This window comes from Pogoniulus pusillus, chromosome 4, assembly GCF_015220805.1.
Source record: "Pogoniulus pusillus isolate bPogPus1 chromosome 4, bPogPus1.pri, whole genome shotgun sequence".
NCBI classification, from domain to species: Eukaryota; Metazoa; Chordata; class Aves; order Piciformes; family Lybiidae; genus Pogoniulus; species Pogoniulus pusillus.
The window spans coordinates 31,282,897-31,309,632 of record NC_087267.1 but is presented as its reverse complement, the minus strand read 5'-3'; the positions used below and the strand labels follow the sequence as shown (position 1 = coordinate 31,309,632).

The window sequence follows — 26,736 nt, the reverse complement described above, 5'->3', positions numbered from 1 at the left end:
ATTGTAACTTGCATATCTGTATTGCATGTCTTTTTTTATATCTTAGTACCAGTACATGTAATATTAGTGATTAATATGAAGTCATAGCATTAAATGATACCACTAAATATTAAGGCATCCAGAATGGTCTTTCTGCAGAAGTGATGCTTTTACAAAGGTTTTGGTTTGCACTTTGCTTTTGTTTATAAGGATGGATTTATTCAGTAATTAAAGTATATGCAGGCTTGTTTCTTCTGCTGTCATAGGCTCCTGAAACAAATCAATTTCACCCTGAAGGCCATCAAGGACTTCCAATAACACACTGTATGTATGGCTTGCTGAGAGGCAACTGCCTAACTGGCACTTAAAAGCCATAGACAAGTGATCTGGATTTTACCTGAAAATTACAGTAACAAAGTAAGGGATGAACACCCCCCTGCTAACCTTGGGGGGAGATTGCTATGTGGTATTATTTGTGCACATTGGGTTTGAGTTTAATTTGTAATATGGTTAGTTCTGACAGTGGAGCTAGAATACAAATTGTTGCAGCATTTCTTTAGGAGATGAGCCAGAAGATGAGGCATTGACTTACAGTGCTTTTATGCCTTTTTGTTATGAAAAAACAGGATGTGGGTATGTGTTTCTGGAGTTAAAAAGCAGAGTAAAAGCTTACTAAAACCGTTCTCATACTTACTTCACTGGCCACCAAAAGCTTCTTTGAAAGTGCTGAGGAGGACATTGCAGAATATATCTATAGGAAAGGTTACTGAATGATAACTCAATGAATGTATGCTTTTTTTAAGCTAAGACTTGCCAGCAGCAGAACAGAAACTGTTGACAGGTGACAGTTGCTAGCATGAGCTGGAAAGCTTGTTCCTGTGTCTGTATTGTTCTGTTAATGAGATAGACCTGGTATTTGCCATATGCCAGTCTCTTTGATGTCTTTAAACCTCACAGAGAGGCAAAGAATTAATTTATTGAGCAACTAGTTTAGATCATAGAATCAACCAGGTTGGAAGAGACCTCCAAGATCATCCAGTCCAACCTATCCCCCAGCCCTATCCAGTCAACTAGACCATGGCCCTTGAACACCTCCAGGGACGGTGCCCCTACCACCTCCCTGGGCAGCCCATTCCAATGGGAAATCACTCTCTCTGTGAAGAACTTCCTCCTAACACCCAGCCTATAATTCCCCCGGCACAACTTGAGACTGTGTCCCCTTGTTCTGTTGCTGGTTGCCTGGGAGGAGAGGCCAACCCCCACCTGGCTAAAACGTCCCTTCAGGTAGATGGATGCATTCAGATGCTATGGTTGTGTCATTTAGAGCTAGCAACTATCACATAAGCAAGCAAGTTTCTGATGTGTGCTAGCAAAAATCCAAAGAAGTTTATGCAAGCAGAAGTAGTAGGTGTCTGCGGAATGACACCTGTTGTGGAGGAGTGTGTTTAACTGGGAATTTCAGTGAACCTAAATGCAATGTGGTAGAATGGAAATGGGATTGTGATGGCCAACTAATTACAGGAGGTCGTTTTGGTTTGTTTTCTTTTTTTCCTCTCTAATTTTGGAGAGTGTTCGGTTTGTTTCTTTCCTAGTTTATATTGTCTCTTAGACGTCACTAAATATTAGGTACCCTTTGGATTTAACATTTCATATATCTATGTGTGAAACTTAATTGTATCAAATTTCTTAGTGTGGGAAGAGGGGAGTATTGAAGGATCTTGAATGTACAGATCTACTTGTTTCCTGTTTAGGACTGCACATGGTTTGAGTGATGTTTGTATTAATCTTTTTCTGAGCAAGGTGAGCACAGTCCTTTCCCCACAGCAGAGTTCAATGCAAGAGAACTTTACATGGGACTTCGTAATTGTATTTTCTTTCTAGCACTCAGCTTCTGACTAGCTATTCCTATTAGAAAGATTAATCTATTCCATAAACCAAGAATAACTTGATGCTTTGCTCTTGATAAGTAACTCTTGTAAGTTCTTGCTTGCTTATTACTGTTCTTTAGAGGTACTTAGGAGGTATGTGGTGATCTTGTGACAGTTGTCCTTGTGGAATAAACTTGCAATACTTCATGTGAAGAGGCAAAAAATAAATTCACTTGTCTCATTTTGTTTAGTACATGATCATAGATGTGTGTGGAAAAATCAGGTAAAGGAGACATTCTTAACTAAGAAAGATAAAATTATTTGGTGCCTAAAAGAGTACATGGGTGTGTATATCTACCTATATATATGACAATAATAAATCACTGGGACAATGTTCCATCCCTAGAAATGAATTAAAATGGGATGTTTTTCAAAAGAATGTTATGATATTGTCTAGTTTAAACAGAACTCTGTTCTAGGAAGCCTGATATCTTGCATAACGCTTTTTATGATGATTGCTGTAGTCCCTAAACTGTATTATCTGAATCTGTTCCAGCCAACAACGTTTTTAGCAGAGACATTGTGCACTTATTCTACTGAGAGATTAGTTCTGGTACAATACAGTGCAGTACTGTGCCACCACTGGCTATTTTAGGCCTTCCTAATTACACAGCATGTCCCAGTGTGCTGAAGCAGAATAGATTTAAGGGGGTTTAGTTTCGTGTGTGGCCCAGAGGCTCTGCAAAGTACATGTAAACAAGAGTAGGGAGTGCTCATGATTTGGAGAGGAGGAGAGGGAAGGATACAAAGGATACAAATGTTGTTTAGGAAGTTGCCACATGTAAGGAGATGTGATTGAAAATAGGTAGAAAACACCTGTCTGTATATAATTGAGAGTAGCCTGAAAAACAAGTGAGTTTGACTTCCTAAAAGACAAAATGGATGAAGTCAAATGAGCTTGGAGAAAAATACCAGTGGCAGACTGCCAGGCTGGAAACTGAGCAAGGAGAGATGGCCAAAATGAGCTCTTTCACATTTAAAGCATGGGTGCTGCCTGGTTTGACAGGCATGACCACATGAAGACATGAGAATATAAAACGTCTGGGTATAAGCAGAAGGAAAAGTTGCTTTCCCAATTGCTGTCTGGACTGGAGATGGAGGACATGTTCCTATAGTCACTGCTGGAGCAGAATCTAACTTGCATGAGCACTATTACTTTCTAGACCACAGTGAGTAAGACTTTGAGAGCTGTGAGGTTCAGCTAATCTATTCATACTGCTCATAAGTAGCCAGAAATGAGGTTGAAGCTGAGGCATTTATTGCTTAGTCATTAAGATCACCATGCTAGCTTGATGTTAAACTTATCAAGACAGGTGTATAGATTTCAGAGCATGAAGTGTCCTTTGAGCCAATCTCAGATTGAGTGTGGCTTTTGTTTTCTGTTTTTTAGAACATGTCTTTCAAACCTGATCTCTCTCTGGTTGCTACCTTCCAACTCTGTGGCAATGTGTAAGAGCATTTACAAAATGAGAAGAGTCTAGTCTGTCTTTTGGAGTGAAGCTTTCCTCATGGGATGAGTCTTGCTTTGTTTTTCCTTTGTATTGTGTTGGTGAACTACTACTTTTTCTCCTAATGCTACCTTCAGATTTACTGATAAATCGGGTAGAAAGGACACCATCATGACTGCCAGGGGAAGTGACTTCACCAGTAATAAGCTGCTAGCAGTGACACAGATTCATCAGCTGAGTTGGTCTCTGGAATAGTATTGTGGGCTGATTATGGTCACATGCCAAGGCACTTGCAGTTTGATGTTGTGTTGGGTTTTAGAGTGGTAGACTGCTTAGAGGTGCTACTTGGCTGCAAGGCAGGGAGCTAGCTGGGAGGGTTCTCGTGGGAAATCTCCATGGGCTGACATGAAAACTGCTCACCTTGGAGTCCTGTCATCACTGCAATAATTAGCATGCAAATCATTGATATTTTACACATGCTGTACTACTTTGTGGCTACACTGTGGCCTTTCAGTTAGTAGAAGCATAGAGAAAATTATTTGGTACCTGTCTTAACTGCATCAATTCCTCAGTGTAGAAGATTAATTTTGAAGTTAAAAAAAAATTAAAAAAAACCACTTTTTTTTTTTGAAGTTGCCAACAGTCATTCTACAAGTTAGTTCTAAAAGTCTCTTAAAATGGGGGGTAAATTCAGTTTTGGGGATGCACAAGTTGTTACTTCATGGGAAATGTTTTTTGTTCTGATTATTTTTGAAAATCTAGGCTTTCCTGTGTTAGGAAACAATACCAGAAGTACCTCTGGAGTTTTAGAAGCCCTCAGAGTTCATCCTTGTAAGAACAATTGATTACTCTTGTGCAATCTGCACTGGATTAGTGAAAGAATAAAAAGTATTTACTCTGAAAAAAAGAAGCTTGGCCTCCATACAACTTTGTGTCATTAAAAAATAATAACCTACAGAGTTTGACTTTTCTAAATGTTAAGTGTTACAGAGGTTATACTACAATGTTTTACTTGTCCATTTCAGTTGTGTAAAATCCTTTTAGGAAAAGATATGATTAATCTACCTTTTGGAGGCTTTCTCTGTCTAGAAATAAGTTATTTTATTACAAAGTCTTCATTTAAAAGAAAGTAACTTTATTACAAATTTAGGTATATTTACATAAGGTTTGTTTATTGGGCACATGGTAGTGAATCAAGTCAGCTGTTAGTGAAGGAGCCATGTAAATCATAGAATGACTTGGGTTGAAAGGAACCTTAAAGATAACTACTCTGCCAGGGGCAGGGTTACAAAATCCTGAAGTAATTTTAGCATTCTTATTTTAAGGGAAAAAAAACTTATGATAATGATTATGTTATTAGAGAAAAAAGATCTGTGACCTATATTACACACTCAGTGTCTTTAAATGCAAATACTATTTGTAGAATATTTATACCTGTTTATCACATCATGTAATCTTTCCTTTAATGACGCTTTTGAAATGTTTGTTTAACTTTCACTCCACACTAGAGGCTGTGCTGACAAAGGAGGTACTGCTTGATTGTTAATCAACCTTCCATAAAGGAATTAAATGTGCCAAAGGCCTTAAAAATAAACTCCTGGTTATTCACTAGCGTCATGCAGTGAGATACAGTGAAACCTTTATAAAAACAAGCCCCCAAACTGAAAAATCCTGCCCTGCATCCCTGGGTGAAAAAATTGTAATGAAGACACATCACACTGGTGTGATGATTTTTTTTTTTCCCCTTTGCCCCTCCACTCCCAAACTAAATTTGTAACTAGAACTAAAGTATGTGCGCTGATATAATTTGAATTAGTCCTCAGCAGTCTACTCAGAGCTGTTAGAGACTAGTTTTCTCTGCATCATCAAGCACTGGCACAGCCACAGCAGATCAGTTGGTAGCTTAGGGCCCTTATGCTTCCATTAATTTTTGGAGCAGGTTTTGTGTTTGGAGTGGAGTGTTCTGGCTTAGTCTCTTCTGAAAGGGATATATTTTATGTGTGTAGCTGAACTGATGCTCTTTCCACCCTTATGTATAGACATATTTGTACCTTGCCTTTTAGGCTGCAAATTTTCTCTTTAATTTGGTGCTCCTTTGAGAACTTGAAAAACACTTCCTTAAAAGGGAAATTGTATAACCAAATTATTTGTTAATTACAGTTTTTCTTCCTACTAGTTAACCATTAAATAAGATGAATCATGAACTTCCACAGTCATCTTCAGTCATGGAGCTAGTATGTGAATTCAATTTTTACAAGACTGCAAGAGTATTAAAAATACAGAAGAACTCATAATATGATAGAATATGACAAGTCTGAGATGTCTGTGTTCTACAGTGTGGTTTATCAGAAACAGAACAGGAAAAAAAATGGAATTTGACTCCAGTAATGAAAAAAAAAAGACATTCTTTTATCTTTGGAACCTTTGTAACCTGGTTAGAAATTATTTGTTTTTTCTCTGATGGTATGCTGCTTCACTGGCACCAAACATTTCACAGAAGTGTTCTGGCTATGACAAAGTGCCTTTCCTCTCAAAAGAAGAAAGTTGAGTCTTCTCCTTGCTCTTGTAGCAAGGAGGCTTTCATTTAATTGGTTATGTAGTCTTTGGGAATCCTTGCTCCTAAATTATTACTTAAGCTGTCCTGCATATTCATATTTCTGTTGCTATTAAAAATGTATCCAGCCTTACACTGAAAGCTTGAAGAGGTCTGATAAGATTGGGAAGCTTGACTTTGAAGTCTGGAATGAGTCACACAAGTTAACCTTTGGTCATGTGTGGTGTTCATATAGAAATAGTCAGAATTTTAGACAGGTTGTTAACTTGAAGTTGGTAGGTGAACCTTAAGGGAAGATAACATCATTTGCATGAAGAGTTTGAGTGGAATTCTAACACTGATGACTGAAAGCTTAATGCAAAATTATTGGTTTTCAGTCAAAATTCTTTACAGAACTCTTATTTCACCATTTGTATGCTCCTCTTTCTGATGACCAGAATTTCTAATAGCTCATTCTGTCTCTTCCAAAACAGGATTAGACCACAGCTAGCTAAAGAGAAGATCGAAGGATGCCATATTTGTACATCTGTCACACCTGGTGAACCTCAAGTGTTCCTGGGAAAAGATAAGGCCTTCACTTTCGATTATGTCTTTAACATCGACTCACAGCAAGAAGAGATCTATATACAGTGTATAGAAAAACTGATTGAAGGTTGCTTTGAAGGCTATAATGCCACTGTCTTTGCTTATGGCCAAGTAAGCTTTACACTTTGATGTTAAAGTATTTCTTTTGGTTTCTTGTAACTCATCATTATTTTAAATTATGGAATGCATGAACCTAGTTTGTAGTGTAGTTGTTTTATTTTGAATGAAATGCTGTAGGAGACCAGTTAGGAGTTTTTATTGATTCTGTGCACAGTGGCAATTGAAACACAGAAATGTGTGAATGCAGTAGATCTGAGTTAATAGTAATGCTGAAAACAGCCTGAGTCCATACGACTCCTGAATTCACCCCAGTGCAGCAATACAAATTAGTGACTTAATCAGTTGATAGAGCTTGCACTGAGATTTTCTGAGCAATTATCCATCCCTTTGCATGTTTTTGAGATGCTTTCATGAAAGGGAAACTTTTTACAAAGGGATTATTGGGAACTTCAGGCCTCATTGTCTATGGACAAAATGTAAAAATGTGATTCTAAAGTCAGGGAACTTTTCACAGAGAACACAATTTCAGTCCAGAGAACACATTTTTTTTTACTTCTCAAAGCTGAAATATCACTGAGCACAGTGTAGAGAATATGTTGTTGTCTTCTGACTATTCCTTTTGGAATGGACTGAATAAAATTTGATCTTGGGTGTTGCATTTCAACACTGTTAAATGTTGTATCTCAAGTTAAATAGATGAACTCTAGTCCTAGTGCAACAAAGCAGTTTGCAGGTGCAGTTTAATATGTTATGTGATACTATCCTTGCCTTAAACTTGGCCCACTAAGTGGGAAAAAAACCATAACCTTGCCTTCTACAGAATTTCACATTATAAATTATTTTTCTAGTGAAGGTACTGCATGTATTCTTCCATGCTGTCTATAAATTGAAAACAGTGGTAATATTCTACCAGAGATATTCAGACCTCATAACTAAGGGAGTAATTTGATCTGCTTCAGTGAAGAACTGCAAATGCTGCTGCTACCTCCAAAATATATGCTTTAAGTAGCAGTCTCAGGTGAAAATATGAACTGTACTTTTGACTTCAGAGATGATAGCTCAAGGCAGATGTAAGCAGCTTAGAGGAAATTTTTAGGGTCAAGGTTATGCCTTTTTGCATGAGATCTGTGAATTAGTAGTAGTCCAACTAGTATTGTTTATCTGTCTTCCAAAATGTCTTGTTATTGTGCATATGAATATTTTAAAGATGACAGGCTAATTTAGTCCCTCTCTAGTACTAGTGTTCACAGACTGTGTTTCTCTGGTGATTTGGTGCTACTAAAGTGTTCTGTTGATTACTCCTTTTTCAATTCAGACGGGTGCTGGCAAAACATACACCATGGGCACTGGATTTGATGTCAACATAACAGAAGAGGAACAAGGCATTATATCACGTGCTGTTAAGCATCTTTTCAGATGTATTGAAGAAAAAAAACAGTCTGCTATTAAGCAAGGGCTTCCACCTCCAGATTTTAAAGTGAATGCACAGTTCTTAGAGGTAAATGTGATTGTGTTTGAAAGTTGTAACTAAATCTGGGCCACCAAACTGTATGTATTGTATGGAGCAAAGTGAAAAAGCCCTGTTCAAGAAACCATGCTGTGTTATTTTTATTTTCTGCTTAGTGTCTTCAATAAGCCCTTTGTACAAAAACTATTATATGTTAAATTCCTTCCAGAGCAGGAACAGTTAATCAAAATGAAAGAGATATAGAATTACGAAGGTGTGAGAGAGATGATGAGAAAAGGTGTGATGGCAGAGAGAGCAAGTGGAATGAATTTGAGGTGTTTAGAGGGGGCACTCATCTGAATGAGTGTGCTAGTTTGAGCCTAGCTAGAATGTTTTGCTGAGAACTAGATTATAGGCTGTGGAAGGAAGACAAGGCTGATGACTACCTCACTCATTGGCTTGCTGAGATATATAAGAATAAGAATCAAAACATAGATAAGGCACTTCTGCTGGGGAACTGGCTGAGCTGCATTTCTCTCTAGCCTCTCTCTGCTTTTTTTTCCCCCCGCACTAATCCACTTTGCTTCCTAACCCCCCTGGCCAAACCTCCATTTTTCCTTGTGACTGGGGTAAGGTTGAGAGGCGAAGGCAGAGGGTGAAGGGGTGGTTGGGAGCTCCTGGAGACACAGGTTTCTGGAAGGGGAGTTGTGTTTCTGTATGACCTTTTACCTTGTTTATTTCTGTATATACTGTAAATATCTGCTTGTATATTGTGCTAAGCTGTAAATAATAAGCTTCATTCAAGTGCCGGAGCCAGCTGAGTCTAGTCTGGGTGACTTCTAAAGTGTGGGGCAGGGAACACCCAAACCATCACAATGAGCAAAAGAAGAAAAGGCCAAGGTCAAACCTGAAGACAGCAGGTGCCTGCTACAGAAACTTTTGCCACTTATTCCACTGGCATTGAGTGCCTCCTCTTCCCTGGTCCCATCAAAGAATTTTCTCCCAGATCTGCTGATGTAGAGATTAGTGCTGCTTTGGGTGACATAATAGTAAGGTGGGCAGGTGACTTAATTTGCAGTTGCATAGTTCATCATCCTGTTGTCCTCTTAAGTTTGGTTGTTTCACAGCACCCTTTTTACAGAGCTTTGATATTTTGTTTTTTAGAACTTTTTCTTTGTGCCATGCAGAGATTTATTGATCTTTGGAGGAATTCATTCCCCAAAGTAATAAATTTTTCTTTTTGCTTATTTTCTCCTCAGCTTTACAATGAAGAAATTCTTGATCTGTTTGACACCACACGTGATATTGATGCAAAGAATAAAAAATCAAATATTAAAATACATGAAGATTCAGCAGGAGGAATTTATACAGTGGGTGTTACAACCCGATCTGTGAATGGAGAGTCAGAGGTGATAATTGAAAATAAATTACTCTGTGACATATTAAGTGTATTCTAAAAATGTTGTCTATATTTTTTGATGGGCAGTTAAAAACAGAGATTGTTTGGTAACGTCTGCATGTTACACAACTTAAGTGTAGAATTTAGCTGAATTTCTTGTTTTCTTTTGTTTTTGTAAGCCTTAAATCTTCTGAATGCTTGATAGAGAGTACATTCCACTTCCACTTAAGGCTAGAAGTAGACTTTTGCTAATAATACAGTTCTGCTGGGAGAGTAAATATTGGGATGTGTAAATCTTATATATATTATTTTCTCTATAACGGGAAAGCTTTGCATGATGACCGATGTGAGGTAAACTGCTGTTCATGTAGATGATAAATCTGAATACAAATGATGCACTGCTTTTTTTATGCATTTTGCCACAGGCTATTTTACTACCAGAGACAGTAAAAAGAAGGCTACAAAGATTTAAGTGTTTCCTCACAGAAATTGCAAAAAACACTTGTAGTTTGCTTAATTAATAATCTGTTGTAGTTTTTGGACTGTAGGATCTGAAATAATAGCAAAGAAAAAAAGCTTATTCATATGTAAAACAAGTGTTATAAGAACACTTTTTGTGTAACTGTCAAGCAACCCAATGTACTTCTTGTTTGTTTTCTAGATGATGCAGTGCTTGAAGCTGGGGGCTTTGTCTCGAACAACTGCAAGCACTCAGATGAATGTCCAGAGCTCACGATCACATGCCATTTTTACTATCCACTTGTGTCAAACCAGAGTCTGCCCTGCATTTAACACTGTATGTATCTTTGCTCTTATTAAACTTTACTCCCATTTGGAAAAATGATTATTGAAGTCTTGTTCTGGCAGCGACTGCTATTTGAATTCCACTTTGTAAAGGTGCTAGTCATCATCATGCTTGATGAATTTGCTAAGCATTATAATAATTTGATTTAATCTGTGCATATGTAACCATCATGTAGCTGGAGGCAACCATAAACTGCAGCTTTTTATATGACCCTGCTCATTCAACTCTAGTGTTTTCTTCAGAATTTCATTGCAACATACACGAGTATGGAAGTTAAAATGTAATTTACCTTTAATTGGGAAAGTGTTTTTAAGTGTCTCAGTAGTTGCTGGATTCAGTCTTGCAGTAGCTAATTAAAAATACTTGGATAGTCCAGTTAAGTCTTGATATCCAACAAAGAGGAAGTAGAAAGACATTTTGTTCTGAGCCTTAGTATATGAAATAGATAAATATTTAGAGTACAAATATGTAGTTAAATATATGTGCTTAACATGGAATCTAAACTAGGTATGCACACAGAGATGTGCTGTAGATGACTTTCTATGTGACTCTTCAGTTGTTAGTTTGTGCTGGTGTTATCTTGTCAAGAGGAGAATTCTGAATAAATCCATCTTACTGAAAACTGTAGTAGCCTGAGGGGATCAAAATTTCATTTTTCTAAAGATATGAGAAGTTTTAAATCTGAACTTCTAAAGGTCTGGCTAGCATCCTAACAATATGACATGTGTAAGTATGTGGGACAGTAGATTTGTAGTGCCTTTTTTTTGATGGGCTGGTTGCTGGTTTTTTATTGTTGGTTTTTTTTTTTCTTAATGCTACAAATAATCATTTGCAGGCAAAATGAAAATTGCTTTCTGGTCCTTGGTGAGTGATTGGCATTGGAATGGGCTGCCCAGAGAGGTGGTGAAGTCTCCATCCCTGGAAGTGTTTAAAAGGAGACTGAATGAGGCACTTACTGCCATGAGTTAGTTAATTAGAAGGGTTAAGTGGTAGGTTGGAATCGATGATCCTAGAGGGCTTTTCCAACCTGGTTGATTCTGTGATATAGACCTGCTTTATACACCTATTAGAAACACTTCAAGCTTTCTACACTGAAACTGTGGATCTAGTAGTGTGGGCAGCTGTGCTCTTGCTTGGGAGGAACTGGCATTGCACTTGTAGCCTAGACAGCATCACCATCAGTGTGTGAGGTGTCCTGTCTATTCGGATGTTTTGTTGAAAACTGCCTAAGTATCTGGGAAGTGTTCTAAGCTCTCTGGGAGCCTTCTTTCCCACAAGATGTCAGCACAACAATCCACCAGGGCTGGTGCACTTGCATCCTGCCCCACCAGTTTAGCCACCCACTGAACTCTTGCCTGACTGCCAATTTAACAGAGGCCTACGCTGTTAGAGAAATAAGTGGCTGCCTTATATCAAACTGCTTTGTTTGCCCTTTTTCTGGGAGATGTGAGCAAGATAATTTATCTGAAAGTGGGCATCGCTAGATTCTTAACCTGTGAAGATAGCACCCTCTTCTTTCCCTGTAGTGGTTAGGAGAGGAGAGGTTAGACTTGATATTGACCGCTAAACACTCCTTGAATATAAATTAAAATGAGCTTTTATTGAGTGGCTAGGAGAGATGCAGCTCAGGTTTCTCTAGACAACAGTTTTGAGAGACCTTTGTTACTAGGGCAACACAGTCTCTTCTCGGATGACAGCACTGGCTGTTTCCCCTCACCATGTGGTTGCTGGTGCCTGATGCAGGCAGCCAGCCAGGGCTGCAGTGCACAGACGCACTACTCCTCAGGCTGTGTGCATACTGTTCATGCTTCTTGGAAGTTTCTGTGTGTACATTTGACTTAAATGACAGTTCAAAAGATGCATTATCATTACTTTGAGGGCAATCTGCAGCAGTGTAAACATCAAAGTATCACATACAGTGATTAATATATGTATTTCCTGGTTCCTCCATCAAGAAACAATTGTAGCTTATTCTTAACCAATATTCATTGAGAGCTGGATCTTCAAGAATGCTAGCACGTGTAATGAAACAGAGATAGTTTTTTGAGAGATACTCTTAGAATGAGTAGATAAGGAAGGAAGTGCACATGACAGTAATTATTGGTTGAACTTTGCAGTTTGTTAATGCGAAAGAGCTTACCAAGTTTTATGGGTTCTTCTTTGTTTCAGGATAATGCAACTGATAACAGAATAATATCTGAATCGTCAGAGATAAATGAATTTGAAACTCTTACTGCCAAGTTCCATTTTGTTGATCTAGCGGGATCTGAAAGGTTAAAGCGAACAGGAGCTACAGGAGAAAGGGCAAAGGAAGGCATTTCCATCAACTGTGGCCTCGTAAGACTTGTTTTAATAGGCTACTGTTAGCATCTTCTCTTTCTTTCTGCATCACAAGGACTGTAACATGACACACAGCAGTGTGTGTTGGGTTCTGGTTTGCTAATGTGTCCTTAATTGATTGTACTAGACCCTAACTGACAAATTCTGGAACTTAGAACTGTTGTGAAAGATAGTTATTCTAACTTTTAAAAGACCTTTCAGAGTGCCATTCACTCTGAAGTGGTTATGTCAAGACCAAAAAAATTGGAGAACATCACAAGCATTTTGCAAGAAGTACAAGCATGTAAAACACAAACAATAAATAAGCTTAACTGATCAATAAATGGTTGTTCTTTGCTACAATTATGAAATGGTAAAAACACCCCAAACAAAACTCAAAACCAACAGAAAAAAACTCAAACCAAACAAAACCCCCAAAGCCCTAAGCAAATAATTTCTAAGTAGAAATATTTTTTATTTAAAGCATCACTTCCTATATTTTTTTCTTCTGTAAACTGACTCACAAATTTTTTTAGTTAACTAAGTGTTAAGTAAAATATTCAATGCAGTTAATTAAAGTCCAAAGTAGAGCTGGTCATTATCAGTAGAGACTGTAGTTCCATGCCTTCTTTTTGAGCTCCTTGGCTATGTGAAGGCTCTGTGCCATTCTCTTAAAGATGCAAAAATACATGTGTGTGGTATATGTTATGAAAACGTCTTTTCTCTGGTCTAGTGTATGGTACTAGCAAGGCATCTACAGCTAGAACTTTCTTGATGATTCTTTTGCCATCACAGCAGTAGTCTTATTTTGTAGTTATTCTGGCTGTATTATGTGGAAGAGAAAGAATTCAGTTCAGTTTTGTTATTGATAAAAACACAAAGCCAACAAAAATTTGGGAGTTTAGATGATGTAGATGTATCCATAACAAATGGGATATAGAATGCACAAAGTTATAAGTCAGTCTGATAACAACAGTATTTTATGTAGTCACAAAACTCTGTTTTTCAGTGAGTTCTATCCCTCAGCTTTGGGAAACAGATTGAAAATGATTTAAACACTTGAAAGCAGTCGAAGAATGTGGTGTATATAGTTCTTTCAACTGCTGGATGTAGTGAAAGCCTTTTCAAGGCAAAGATCTGGCTGTACAGGGTGCCATCTAGAGGAACGTTCTATAATTTGCTGTATTGTTGAAGTACATGCAGTTGTACACTATTTTATTGCCATGTATTAGGTTGTTTATAAACATGAGTTAGATCCTTTTAGCAGTGAAATAGGTTAACCATGAACTAAATAACTGCAAACCTTAAGTGCTTAATCTTTATCAGGCATTCCTTAATTGGTATCTGCAGAGGTAGTACTGATGGTTTTTTTATATTGCTGCTTCATATTTTATTCTAATTCTACCATAAAGGAAAATTGATAAAATTAATTTTAGAAAATAGCTTATTTGCTGCTAGGAGCAAAGGTCAACTTTAACAATCATTGCAAGAAATATGTCACAAAGTATTTCTAACTTTAGTTTGTGACTGATGAGATGTCAATAACACACAAATTGTGCTAAGCACTTAGCACTTGCAGATACCAGACTACAAGTCATCTGATTTGCTGTTGATATCACAAAAGTTTATAGTTGCATACTGTAAAATGTAAAAATACTCAGAACTATTTTGTGTGTTAACTTTCAGGAATATATTTGTTTTTTTCACAGTAGTTAGACACCAGTTTATCAGTGTATAGCTGATTTTAAATTAAAACTGCATAGGAGCTGTTTCTAACTTTGTATTGCATGCAATTTTGTAGTTGGCACTTGGCAATGTAATAAGTGCACTTGGAGATAAAAGTAAGAAGGCAACTCATGTACCATACAGAGATTCAAAGCTTACACGGCTACTTCAAGACTCTCTTGGGGGAAACAGGTATGAAATCTAGACTTTTATGCATCTCTCTCTGAATAAGCGTGAATGAACACACCATCTTCAGAAAGAAAAATAACCAAAAAGAAACAATTAGAAAAATAGACACTTTTTGTTGGAAGGTAGCTCCAAAGATAAATTATCTTGACAGAATATGCTAGCAAGGCAGGGAAGAGGTTTTTAAAGATAATATTTGCATTGTGTTTTTCAGTGCCGCTGCAGCTTTACTAGACATGAGGCACTAAGTTGCTTTACCATTTCCAGCCCCAAGTTTTTTCCATGAAGGTATCATTAGATACATAAATGTTCAACTTGAGTGTTATAGCAGCATATTTTAAAGCTATGATGAGTTTCTCCTTGGCAGTGTTGCTGCTTTTTAAGACTTTTTTTTTAATGGTGCTTAATTTTTCTGATTGCTGAGCATGCTAACTTGGAGACTGCAAAAGGATGGAAATGTCTGTGGTAAGCTAAGGTTGTGTATTTCAGGATGTGGTGCATCTGTCCAGTTATCTGATGTTGGATTAGAGCCTGATTAAAAAAAATATAGTTTATTGCCAGAACTGTTTGTGTGAACCTGTTTTGTATACCTACTGCACATGTAAGGAAGAGAAGCCTCTGGAAGCTTTCTCTAAGCAAACATCAAATTTTATTAAAATAATACAGACTTTTATGTTTGTAATATGAACATCTACAAATGCAAAAGGGAGTGTAGTTGAGTGTGTCTTAGCAAGGCAGTACTCTTATCCCAACTTCATTTAATCCAGTATGGCTGACTGCTGTTTTTAGTAGGCTGGCAAGTTTTCTGGGCATTTCACAAAGGAATTAAGGAGAAGCAGAAGAGATTTCGTACTGTTCTATTCTTTAGAGAGCACTTCAGTAACACGTTGCAGCAGTGCAATGTGAGGGAAGGAAAAGAACTAGGCAAAAGAAGTAAAGGTTAGAATTTTCAGAAGTGCTTAAAGAGGAAGAAAATTATGGAAGTTGGCAGAAATCAAGAGCATGGCTCTTACAAGCACTCTCTGGAGGTATAAAATTTACTCAAGAAATGCTATTTGTTAGTTATCAAGCACGCTAGCTACAGAGCAGTTTTTCTAACCACTTCTAGAAGTGTCCTTTGTTGAAACATTATTTTCCCATCTTACAGCTCCACTGCTCCCTCTCCTGTTCATCATGGGCAATCGCATGGTTTAGTGTACAATGTGAGATCTCGAATACTATCCCAGACCATTTTCAAGTATACTCACGTTTAATCTTTCCGTGTGATGTTAAATTCGTGGACATACACTGCCACCATCTGTTCTTATGTGATGTACACGCTGAGAAAAAAGAGCAGCTATTAGCACAGTTTGAATAATTTCTTACCCATACTTAGCTGTCAAACAGCTAAGTTTTAATAAATCCGCAGAGAAACTGGAGTCCCTTCCCTTGCTCCCTGGAGCACATATTTCATATCAGGCAAGAACAGGCAACATGGGTCAGAGTTCTAGCTGAATACCATACTCTGAAGGTGCCTACATGGTCTAAATTCTCAGAGGTGAAAACACCTGCATTTGGCTGAGTACTGCCCTTAGGCTTTAGAGGAATTTGTTTCTCGATTGAACGTTGAAGTTCAGGTGGTTGAATTAGAGTGCACTGCCTCCAGGGCAGTGCAGGAAAACAGGTTAATCCCTGCAACCCTTTGAGGCTGTTACATTCGCTATGCACACTGGTGAACTGGAAAGAGTAACTAGCCTGAGGATACAAGGAAAATTGTTTCAGCAATTCTTCCCCCGACTTTATGTACCTCTTGTATCAGTTCTCCAAACTGTTTTAGTCCTAAAAATTATGTAAGGTTAAGAATGCTAGACATTGTTCTACGTCTTCTGTGCTCAGATAATAAAGAAGCAACAGCACTGAACTTTGTGTGTGACAGTACTGCTGTGAGGTGGGCTGAGAAAGATGTTCACAAATGCTATAGACATTATTTTTGTTTCACTTTCTACCTGAAGGTCTGTTAGCTTGCTTCTGCTCTTTGTTCTTGATGCATAATGCTGAGTTATGTTTCTAATTTCCAGTCAAACGCTCATGATAGCATGTGTGAGCCCTTCAGATCGAGATTTCATGGAAACCCTAAACACATTAAAGTATGCCAACCGGGCACGCAACATCAAGAACAAGGTGATGGTCAATCAGGATAGGGCTAGTCAACAAATCAATGCTTTGCGCAGTGAGATCACACGGCTACAGATGGAACTCATGGAATACAAAACAGTAAGTTTATCCTCTTAGGATTTCTTCTGCTTTAAAATCCTTGGAGTTCTACAGCTTGTTTTTCTGCTGGCTGCTTCCACTTCATACACTGAAAAAAATTGATTAACTCCACTTTATGCACTTCCAATTTTTTGAAAAGTTAGACTGTGTCTCCAGAGAAAGATGCCTCAGTAAATGCCAATGGCATCAACAAATGCTGCATGCTGTTGGCTTCTTGAGAGGCCAAAGTTGTCCTTATTGCACTCTGCAACAAGAAATCGTCACTTCTAAATAAAAGATTACCGCAGATTGGTACATAAATGATTCTGTGCAGTTACTATGTGTTGCTTTAAAAATCTTACTAGATAGCTAAAAAAGGTGGATTAAGAAGACATTGAAAATCATAATTAAGTTACAAAACAGTATCCTGCTATGTTAATCTTGAGATAGTGTTCTGGTTTGATAAAGAACTGTCTTCTTGCTGCTTAGCTCCTTTCAAGAATTTGTATTTCAGACTAAAGCGGAGTCATGTAGGACCTCAAATGCTGTGGGGTTGGCCAGACAGCAATGTTTTGAAGCCTATACGTTTCTCTATTTTCAACTCTTTGGGAGGAATGATCTTTTGCTGTGAGAGTCTGGAGTTCCAAGTACTCTGTAGATTAAGTTAAAACTTAGTAAGTTAAAACTTTTTCATATATAGTTCATCCTCTACTACTAATAAAATATATTTACTTTTAGGGTAAAAGGATTATAGATGAAGAAGGTGTTGAAAGCATCAATGACATGTTTCATGAAAATGCAATGCTGCAAACAGAAAACAACAACTTGCGTGTTAGAATTAAAGCCATGCAAGAAACTATTGATGCACTGAGAGCCAGAATAACACAACTTGTGAGCGATCAGGCCAACCAAGTGCTATCCAGAGCAGGTAGGCTGTGCATGGATTGCTTCCTAACTTCATTAACTTGAACCAGTAATATTCTTGCTTCGTGGGTACCTTGGAATGAAGTTATACAGGGTGTGTTTTTGCAAGGGTAGACCTCAGTCTGGTTCATTCCTCTTTCTGGAAGCTGCTGTTAATGGAAATAGTTTGGTACCCCTATTTGAACAGTTGTTTAAGGCTGTGAGCAACATGAAATGTGAAATACTTCTGGAAAGGAATTACTTGTGTGTTTGGCTATATGTGGGCTTAACTCTTTAGATGAGGACATTTGACAGACAGGGGTGAATGGTGGCTTGCTTTTCACCTCACAGAACAATCAACCAATTGAATTATCATGACTGCATTGTTCTTTTGTGCAGCGTCAGATTACTTTTTGATTAATGGTGCATGTGTTGTTAAAAGGTGCTAACGTGGCAAACAAAAGAAATAGAAAAAAACACTTGTAATAATCCTGATGGTATGACACAGAGGAACCAAAAACTTAATGCAATGTAGGAGGAAATGCATTTTGCAAACTAAGATCTAAACGTGTATACAGCCCATATGGTTATTTCTCTTTGTTGGTACCTTGTGCCTAATAGCTGTATTAAAGTATTTATTATGTTTCCATCCTTTCTCTCTGTCCTTCAAAGGAGAAGGAAATGAAGAAATTAGCAACATGATTCATAATTATATCAAGGAAATTGAAGATCTCAGGTATTTGCATAATGTTTGACAAAAATCTATTAAGAAATAGAAATATTAGATATTTGCAAGCGTTTACTTCAGCTGGATTTTTTTCCTGTATAGGGATTACTTTAGGACACTGATCCTTCAGTTTTTAAGACCTTTAGTTTCTAAGGTATTGCTTTTGGTCATAAAAAAAAAAAGTAATGGCAAAGATGAAGCTAACAATAGAAATGGAAGTAAAATGTTGCCTAAATAACAATGACTTGATACTCTTGCACAAAATACAGCAAAACTTGGAATGATTGCTTTATAACTTCATAACCTCATAAATTAATGAGAAGCTACTTTTTACAACATAGTGTTCTAAAAAAACCACCTGCTTTCTTTTTTTTTAATTTAAAAAAAGGTCTATATATCTTGAGGTTGTATCATGCAGAAAATCTATCTGGCCTATCCTTTGTGTTAGACTTTGTGTAATGTCTGTATACATACAGCATATGCACAGATCTATGTACATATGTCTATGTATATGTGCATATATCTGTGTGTATATTTCTACAAATACTTGTATGTGTTTGGTCTAGGGTATATGATAGATACAGAGGCATAAATGTTGTCTAAAATGGTCTCAAGACACTCACAATACTTGCATTGTCATAGAATCATAGAATGGTTTACTTTGGGAGGCACCTCAAAGATTATCTAGTGCCAACCCCCCTACCATAGACAGGGACCCCTCCCACTAGAACAGGTCAATGAAGGCTTCATCTAACCTAGCCTTGAACACTTCCAGGGAGGGAGCATTCTCAACCTCCCTGGGCAACCCATTCCAATGTTTCACCACCCTCACTGTAAAGAACGTCTAACTAACATCTGTTTTGAATCTCCCGTCTTCTAGTTTAAACCCATTACCCCATGTCCTCTCATTACAAGATCTTGTAAATAGTCCCTCCCCAGCCCTCCTGCAGGCCCTTTTCAGATACTGGAAGGCAACTCCAAAGTCTCCTCGAGGTCTTCTCTTCTCCAGGCTGAAGAGCCCCAATTCTCGTAGCGTGTTAGCACAGGAGAGGTGCTCCAGCCCTCTGATAATCTTTGTGGCACTCCTCTGGACTCACTCCAACAATTCAGTGTCCTTGTGTTGGAGACTCCAGAACTGTACACAGTACTCCAGGGAGGGTCTGATGAGAGCAGAGTAAAAGGGGAGAATCACCTCTCTTACCCTGCTGGTTTTGGAATGTCTTTTTAAATGGAAGGTAGTACATAGCAGTTAAGAATTGCAAATGCTCTTTATCTTTATGATTCAGTCTACAACTTATTTTTTTTTAAGAGCAAAATTACTGGAAAGTGAAGCAGTGAATGAAAATCTTCGACGCAGCTTGTCAAGAGCTTCAACAAGATCCACATACTTTGGTGGACCATCAGCATTTTCTGCTTCTATGCTTTCTTCAGAGAAAGAGACAATGGAAATTCTAGATCTAGCCAAGAAAGATCTAGAAAAGCTGAAAAAGAAAGAAAGGAAAAAGAAAAAGAGGTGGCGTATAAATTATTACGTTTTTTGGTTTGTCTATACTAGTGAAGAGCTGTATTTCATTAACCACTGAGATGTTAAAACTCATTAGTTGTTGCTATGTGGGCTGGGATATTAAATGGCTGTCCCTTCAAACTCTTTCACACGTTAGAGATAGTTTTCTTTTTGCATCTTTTCTTCCAGTGAAGTGTGCAGTATTTGTAGAATGCAAGTCTGTCAGAATGGATTTTTCTCTATTGTTTAACACAATGGTCAAAGTACAGATGCTATCTGTAAGTTTTGAGATTTAATTTTTATTAAACATTTTGATTTAAATGCATCTGAAATTCAACAGGTTTTCAAAACCAAAAAATACAAACTTTTTTCTGCTGTATGTCAAAACCACAACAGCTTTCTGAAGAAAAGATTCTGAATACTTGGGAATTCTATGGTAGCTCTTGCAATGGCTTCTTTTCTGCTTTATTTTTTTTTGCTTTTATAGATGTTATTAATTTGAAGTTTTCTAATTCTCTACAACATCATACTTTTTTTTTGCTGCGCAGTTTCTCATCTATTAAATACTCATACATTGATGCAAATGCCTGTTCAGACAGCAGTTAGTACAGCAAGGATCTATTTCTGTACTCAGACTTTGAGTCCATTAGAGATTTTTCCTTGACTTTTTCCATACTTCTAATCTATTCCTCTTTCTACTAATGGCTCTTCAGATGTCTACAAGTTAAAAGAGTAAAGCAGTGTAAGCCTGAAATGTAGTTGCATATAAAGTAGACTCAAGTTAGTGATAATGGCAATTTTAAGTCCTATATCTATAGATCCATCAAAGAAATGTCTGATATTTGTAGAGAGCACTAATTAATAAGTAGATTCTTCCTTTGCATATAATTTTCCAGGGAGCTCTTGTACTTCTTAGAGGGATTTTAAGAGATTTTGTGTGACATTTATAGGACATTAAAGGGTGGATGAAGTTTTAAATAAGCAGAATGTTCTGGCCTCTCTTCAGTCAAACACTTTGTTCTTGTATTTACAATTAAAGAATATACTAAAGTGTTGGACTTTTTATATGTCAACAGATTTTAAAATCAAGCATGGGTTTAAATACATAACAATTGTTAGGCTGGGGACTGAATATTAGGTAACACAGGACTGTGACCAAAAACCTATAGATAAAGGTTACTAGATATGTTGAGTAATCTCTCTTGCAGTAAGAGATGATTAGTTTAAACAAAAAAAAGAAGGAAAAAAACCCAACAAAAAAACCCCAACAACATTTGGGAAACTTCTGTCGTGTGGTTGTTCAATCTGTGTTTTGGCGAGTTGATTGGTTTGTGGCTTGTGGTTTTCCTGCTTTTGTTTTTCTCATGAAATAAGCTTCTGTGTCCAGTCACAGTTGCTCATACTGGGAGAGTTTTGGAAATGGCATGAAATAGCTTGATCCAGGAGTAGAGACTACTTACTCTTATTTAGAGTTGTTGAGATAGATTTTTCTGCCTTAGAATTAGAGAATCATAGAAGAATACGAGTTAGAAGTGACCTTTTGCTGGCCCAGCCTTCATCTTAAAATGAGTCTTGTGTTCTATAGAAAGGGACTGTACTCCTCAAAGTGCAGGTGAGGTTGGAATCTATCTACTGGCTCTGCAGACTTCTGAGATGCCTATGTTGGGAGACATCTCTTGGAAACTAAGAAATAGAATTTGAGGGATTATGCTTATCGCCTGTTGTTACCTGCAGAATGTTTCATTCTAATTAATGAAATGCAAAGTCTGTTTAGGATAAATCACTTATTTTTTTGTTATATTAAAAGTTCGGAAAGTAGCAGTGGCTATGCTAATGTATTGCAGAGGGACAGATTTCCCTGTGTTTTGGTAGGGGTTCTTTGCTCTACTTCTGTCCTCTACAGGTATTTGGCAGCTTTTACTGCATGATTTTTCTTTAGGGTTGCTGTTCTTTCAAGGTTTTCTAACTAGCACTTTCCTACTAAAGTGGGATTAGTAAGTGTAGTTGCTAGTTCTGCTCCATCTGCTACTTTTCTGCATCTGTTTCCTGGCTATGGGTCAGTATGATGAAAGGTGTGTAATTTTAAATACATGCAATTTACCTAAATTGTTGTGAGCTAGCCTGAAGATCTAAGAGACAGTTTCTGAATGAGCAGCAGGTATGTACTGCTAGATATCTGTAGCTTTAAGTGTCTGTCATAAAGTTAATCAGAAACAGTTTATGTAGCAGTAATCTTTTGAATATTTAAGTACTGCCATGCTTAATTGGAGTATTCCACAGTGCAACCTACTTGTTAGAAGCCCCGTAGCAAACCTGCCATGTCCCTTTTAATAGTCAGCCTCATATATCAACATTTTTTACTGTTGAATTTTGACTTTCCTGACCTTTATTAAACTAAATTAGTGATAAAGTTGCATGGATTCAGCGTGTTAGCTTCTAGCTGATACTGAAGGAAGATGGCAGGCAGTGTAAGATGAGAAGGTAACAAAAGCTCTTGCTCAAAAATTGCTCATAATGGGAACAGGTGGAATTTCAGTAGTTGAAATTTAAGCTATCTCTTTGCTTATATAAAGTTATGCAAACATTTACTGATATGTCCACATTTGCTCAAGAGGAAAAAGTGCAAGTGAAAACACTAACACTGTGCCCATCTCATTGCTTCTGATGCACATTTTTTGTTAATTTATTAGAAAATAACAAGCAGTCATTAGCAAGGACTTCTTGAATCTCAGAAGAATAAACAGGAGTTTTCTAGTTTGATTTTTTTAAAACAAACAAAACCCCAAACAAAAAAATAAATGTAATTTGATTTTTTTTTTGGTCATGATAATATTACTCAGAATATGTTTTAGTGTGTTAGTACAAAAGGTTTCTCATTAGTATTTTCTATTATGCTTTCAGCATGTAAAATCAGTGCATTCCTGAGGATATACATCTTTTGATTCAATGGCAGTACTTCTTGCAATATTCAGTATTTTACCTGCCAGGTTTAGGTGGCAAAATGAAAGCTTTTCCTAGAACTAAACATTTTGGGTTGGTTTGTTCGGGTTGATTGACCAGATTTTTTTTATTGGTGGGGTTTTTTTATCCATTTTAGAAATATTTTCCAAGTGAAATATATTGTTTGTGTCTTAAACTTCTTCCTTAGTGTAACTTGAATTTACAGTTATTGACGACAACAGATTAGTTTTCCTACAAATCTTTCTTTTTCTATTTACTTTCCAACTGTGCAAAATGTATTGCCTTTTTACTACTTGTTGTCTCTTTATCTTTTTAAAAATTCATTTTAAACTCCACAAGCTCATATATCATTGTTTACCTTCTTATCGCTTTTGCTTTTCACTGTCTGGTTTGTCCTTCATTGGCTTGGCCTTCCAATACTGTACCTCGTGCTTTTGAAGGCTACAGAAACTTGAGGAAAGCAGTCAAGAAGAAAGAAGGTTGGAATATTTCCCAGGTTTTTAATTACCTGTCATTTCAATTAACTGGTTGTCATAAGTGAAAAGAAGTTGGGCAGATTCATAGATAATTCAAATTTAGTAGTTTGGTTTTTGAAAATTCTTTCATGTGTTTTGACTTTCAAGTGTTTTAACTGGAAGAAGCTTCTGTTGTGGAATTGAGGTTGACAGTGGGACTGCAGTGTTGAGCAAGCATTTGTGGGGAGGTGGTGCCTTTGAGAATTGCTATAGTATTAATCAAACTTCTTGCGTGGCCTGTATGGAATGAAAGGCAGGAGGAAGGCACAGTAGGTCATATATGAAATCTACAGCAAACAGTATATGCCTAATAATTTTGTCATGTGAGATCAAGAAGGCCTTGAACCTTCACATCTCAATTCAGTCTGCTTCTGTGTTTTTGAAAGCATGTGACTGAAGTCTTGACCATTTTTTTTTCTACTCAGTTACAGTGAAAGCAGTAAAGTAGTTGTAGAGAGCACTTAATTTGTGGGCTCTAAAAATAGCAAATATACTCATTAAAAATGTGTGTAAAGGAGCTTTTGTTTTTCATCTGTCTTGCTTTGATCAAAAAACACATCCACTGAATTCATGCAGGTTATGTGAATCCACAGATCAGTGGCACACAAGTACTAAAGTTTTGTCTGGGAGATCTGCTGGCTCTCCTTTCTCCAGTTTCTTGTTATTAGTCAAAGCAGAAATTATTTGTAGTGGTTAGCACTCTGCTGTGAACCTCCACAAGAGAAATTGGAGACTTGCTTCAGTCTGAGGATTGCAGCTGAGATGTGTTATTGTTTAGGCTTGTTGACCAACATAACACAGAACATGTTTTGGGCTGAATGAGATGAGAAGCTGTGGAAATGAGATTGTGTGACTTGGTGTTCCCTGTTTTTGTACAAAACTGGTTAGTGGTTTTATTTCAAGCCTCTCTGGCTTCTGCATGGATTTGAAGGGTCTAAGTAGAAGTTCTCTGCCCTACATACAGTCAGCTGTAGCTGGCTTTGGTTTCACTGGTGATGAGTGGGGCAGAAAGAACAGGTCAGCACTGAACAGGTTAAAAATAGCATGATTTGAAAAAAGAAATTTGTGCAGAAGAGCTTAACTAGAACTGTCTTTTAAGGTTGGCTTTTAGCTGTCACTTTCCAAATTACAGTCTCATAAAGCTACTGAACATTTGTTGTTATTGCACTGAGTATTCAGTTGGTCTAAGATTTAGACCTCAAGTTTGAGCTACTTTTGATGTCAGTGAAGGTATATGTGTGTTTCTAGTTACTCTGCCTGATCTGACAGCACCCAACTTGATAAACTTTCTGCAGCTCAAGTTAGGCGAGATGTATTTCACACTTTGCAGTTCTTACTATGTTTTTTTGTTATTACCATCTGTGTTGTTTAGCCCTGTTCCCGTGTGTTGGGCATAATTTGGGTTTTGTGTATGTAGTGCTAGAGGGACTGATGTTTGGTCTATGACAATTTGCAGAGTGCCCTTTTTTTTTTTTTTAATTATTGTTTTTAATTTTACAGTTGCACATGTAAAAGTGCATGTAAAAATGGTAAAACTTGTCCTGATGGGTAACACACCAAACCTTTTGAGATGAAACAAAAACCTCCTGTTGCAATTTACATAAACCATCATTACAGTTCAGGCTGTTAAGAGAAGATAGAATATAGAGATACTTGACTTCTAAATGAGTTTTGAATCATAGCTTGAGAAACAAAAGCATGGAAATATGCTAAAATGTAATCTTAATAGCTGGGAAATGTTTCTTTTTGAGACAATCCTATTGCAATAATTCAGTATTTCTTGAGAATATTGTTGTACTAATACTATTTTGAGCATTCCCTTGATGTCAAAGTATATAACTGATCAAAAGAATAGTAGTGGTGTGATAAATTAGGATAGTTTAAGGCTTATATGTAATTTTTCAGATGACTGTAAGCACAATAGGCTCTGTTACGATCTGAGAGTGTAGTGATACATGCAGTGTGTGTTGTACCTGCACAAGATGTTTGTTCTGTGTTTTGTAAAAGCTGTTTTGGGTACACTGCAGCTTCCATGCAAAATGAGTAGTGCATGAGTACATGAAGATGTGTGTTCTGCCTTAAACCAACGTGCTAGTCATTAATATATTCAGCAAGCTAAGGCTAAGTGCAAGTAATCATTATTTGTTTTACCTGTGGGATTTCGGAAGTTGTGTTTTGCCCACACCTGACAGCTGTACTGTAGTCTAACTACACTTGGGTTTTCATCTTTATTTGGGATTACAACTTATTGTGGGAGGGGAAACACACACCATTTCAGTTTGAATATTTTGTGTTTGTGCCTCTTCTACTAGTGTTAAAGAAGATAACACAGATAATGAGCAGGAGAAGAGAGATGAAAAAGGCACTTCGGAGAGAGAGAATAATGACTTGGAAGCAGTAAGTGTTAAGAAATATTTGGCTTCTTTGTTTTCTAATTAAAGATTTATAAGAAAGGGAATTAGGAGTGGGTCACATGAATACCATAGTTTCACAGGGAGAGTGACAGATGACTGAGGGATGGAAAAGTATGGATGTTCTTCACCATATTTGTTTCGTATATTTTGTAGGAGGAAGTTCAGGAGGTAAGCGATCATGAGGATGAAGAGGAGGAAGATGAGGAGGATGAAGATGACATGGAAGTTGTCGAAAGCTCAGATGAATCAGATTCTGACTCTGATGAAAAAGGTGATGTCAGTGAAATACTCTGTAGCGTTTGTAGAATTCTATCTGCTATTGCTTGTGATTTTAGTATGCAACATAGCATGTTGAATTCTCCTGTGTGTAATTTGCGTTTCAGGAAATGACTCACAAGGAGTATCTGTATCACTGTGATCTGCACTGTTGCTTTACCAGAAGTCTTAGTTTTTAATAACTCACATATTTGTATTTTAGAAAATTATCAAGCTGACTTGGCAAATATCACCTGTGAAATAGCCATTAAGCAGAAGCTGATAGATGAGCTAGAGAACAGCCAGCGGAGGTTGCAGACCCTGAAAAAACAATATGAAGAGAAACTAATGATGCTACAACATAAAATTCGAGATACTCAGCTTGAAAGAGATCAAGTTCTTCAAAACTTGGGTAAGAAATACAAAAACATTTCAATCTAGATGTTGTATCAGTTATTAAAATCAAATTCTTTGCCACTTCCCTTGCTTCCTTTTTCAGATGTGGTCAGAAGTTACAGAAAACACCAATAGGTTTGTACCTATAATGCCAGAAAATCATACTTCACTCATTCTAAGCTCTACCAAAATAGAGAGATTTTTGTAAAAGCAAATTAAAAACCCCACAACAAACCAAACAAAAAAAGGTGTTTGATTTGATTGAATAAATGTTTTTCATTTTCTAGGAGCTCTCATTCAGAAGTTCTTTCCCAATCCACCCTCCTTACTTGCTTTTTATTTGCATAAGCATTTAAGAACTAGGATCAATGGCCTTTCAGAGCTGTTTAATTTA

At 37.2% G+C, this 26,736-nt stretch overlaps 1 protein-coding gene across 7 annotated transcripts in view; it reads left to right on the top strand.

Moving 5' to 3' along the window:
- Nucleotides 1-26,736, top strand: part of KIF21A (kinesin family member 21A) — a 91,472-nt gene that overhangs the window by 24,101 nt on the left and 40,635 nt on the right. For 5 of the 7 annotated variants that reach the window (XM_064142473.1, XM_064142470.1, XM_064142469.1 and 2 more), the window contains exons 2-15: nucleotides 6,383-6,605; nucleotides 7,870-8,052; nucleotides 9,261-9,410; nucleotides 10,062-10,196; nucleotides 12,375-12,542; nucleotides 14,326-14,441; nucleotides 16,493-16,688; nucleotides 17,406-17,595; nucleotides 18,243-18,306; nucleotides 19,607-19,810; nucleotides 23,203-23,241; nucleotides 25,590-25,674; nucleotides 25,845-25,962; nucleotides 26,170-26,358. In XM_064142473.1, coding sequence (XP_063998543.1) covers nucleotides 6,383-6,605; nucleotides 7,870-8,052; nucleotides 9,261-9,410; nucleotides 10,062-10,196; nucleotides 12,375-12,542; nucleotides 14,326-14,441; nucleotides 16,493-16,688; nucleotides 17,406-17,595; nucleotides 18,243-18,306; nucleotides 19,607-19,810; nucleotides 23,203-23,241; nucleotides 25,590-25,674; nucleotides 25,845-25,962; nucleotides 26,170-26,358 — 2,060 coding nt within the window. The remainder of the gene's footprint in view (nucleotides 1-6,382; nucleotides 6,606-7,869; nucleotides 8,053-9,260; nucleotides 9,411-10,061; nucleotides 10,197-12,374; nucleotides 12,543-14,325; nucleotides 14,442-16,492; nucleotides 16,689-17,405; nucleotides 17,596-18,242; nucleotides 18,307-19,606; nucleotides 19,811-23,202; nucleotides 23,242-25,589; nucleotides 25,675-25,844; nucleotides 25,963-26,169; nucleotides 26,359-26,736) is intronic. The other 2 variants (XM_064142472.1, XM_064142471.1) reach the window with 1 other exon arrangement.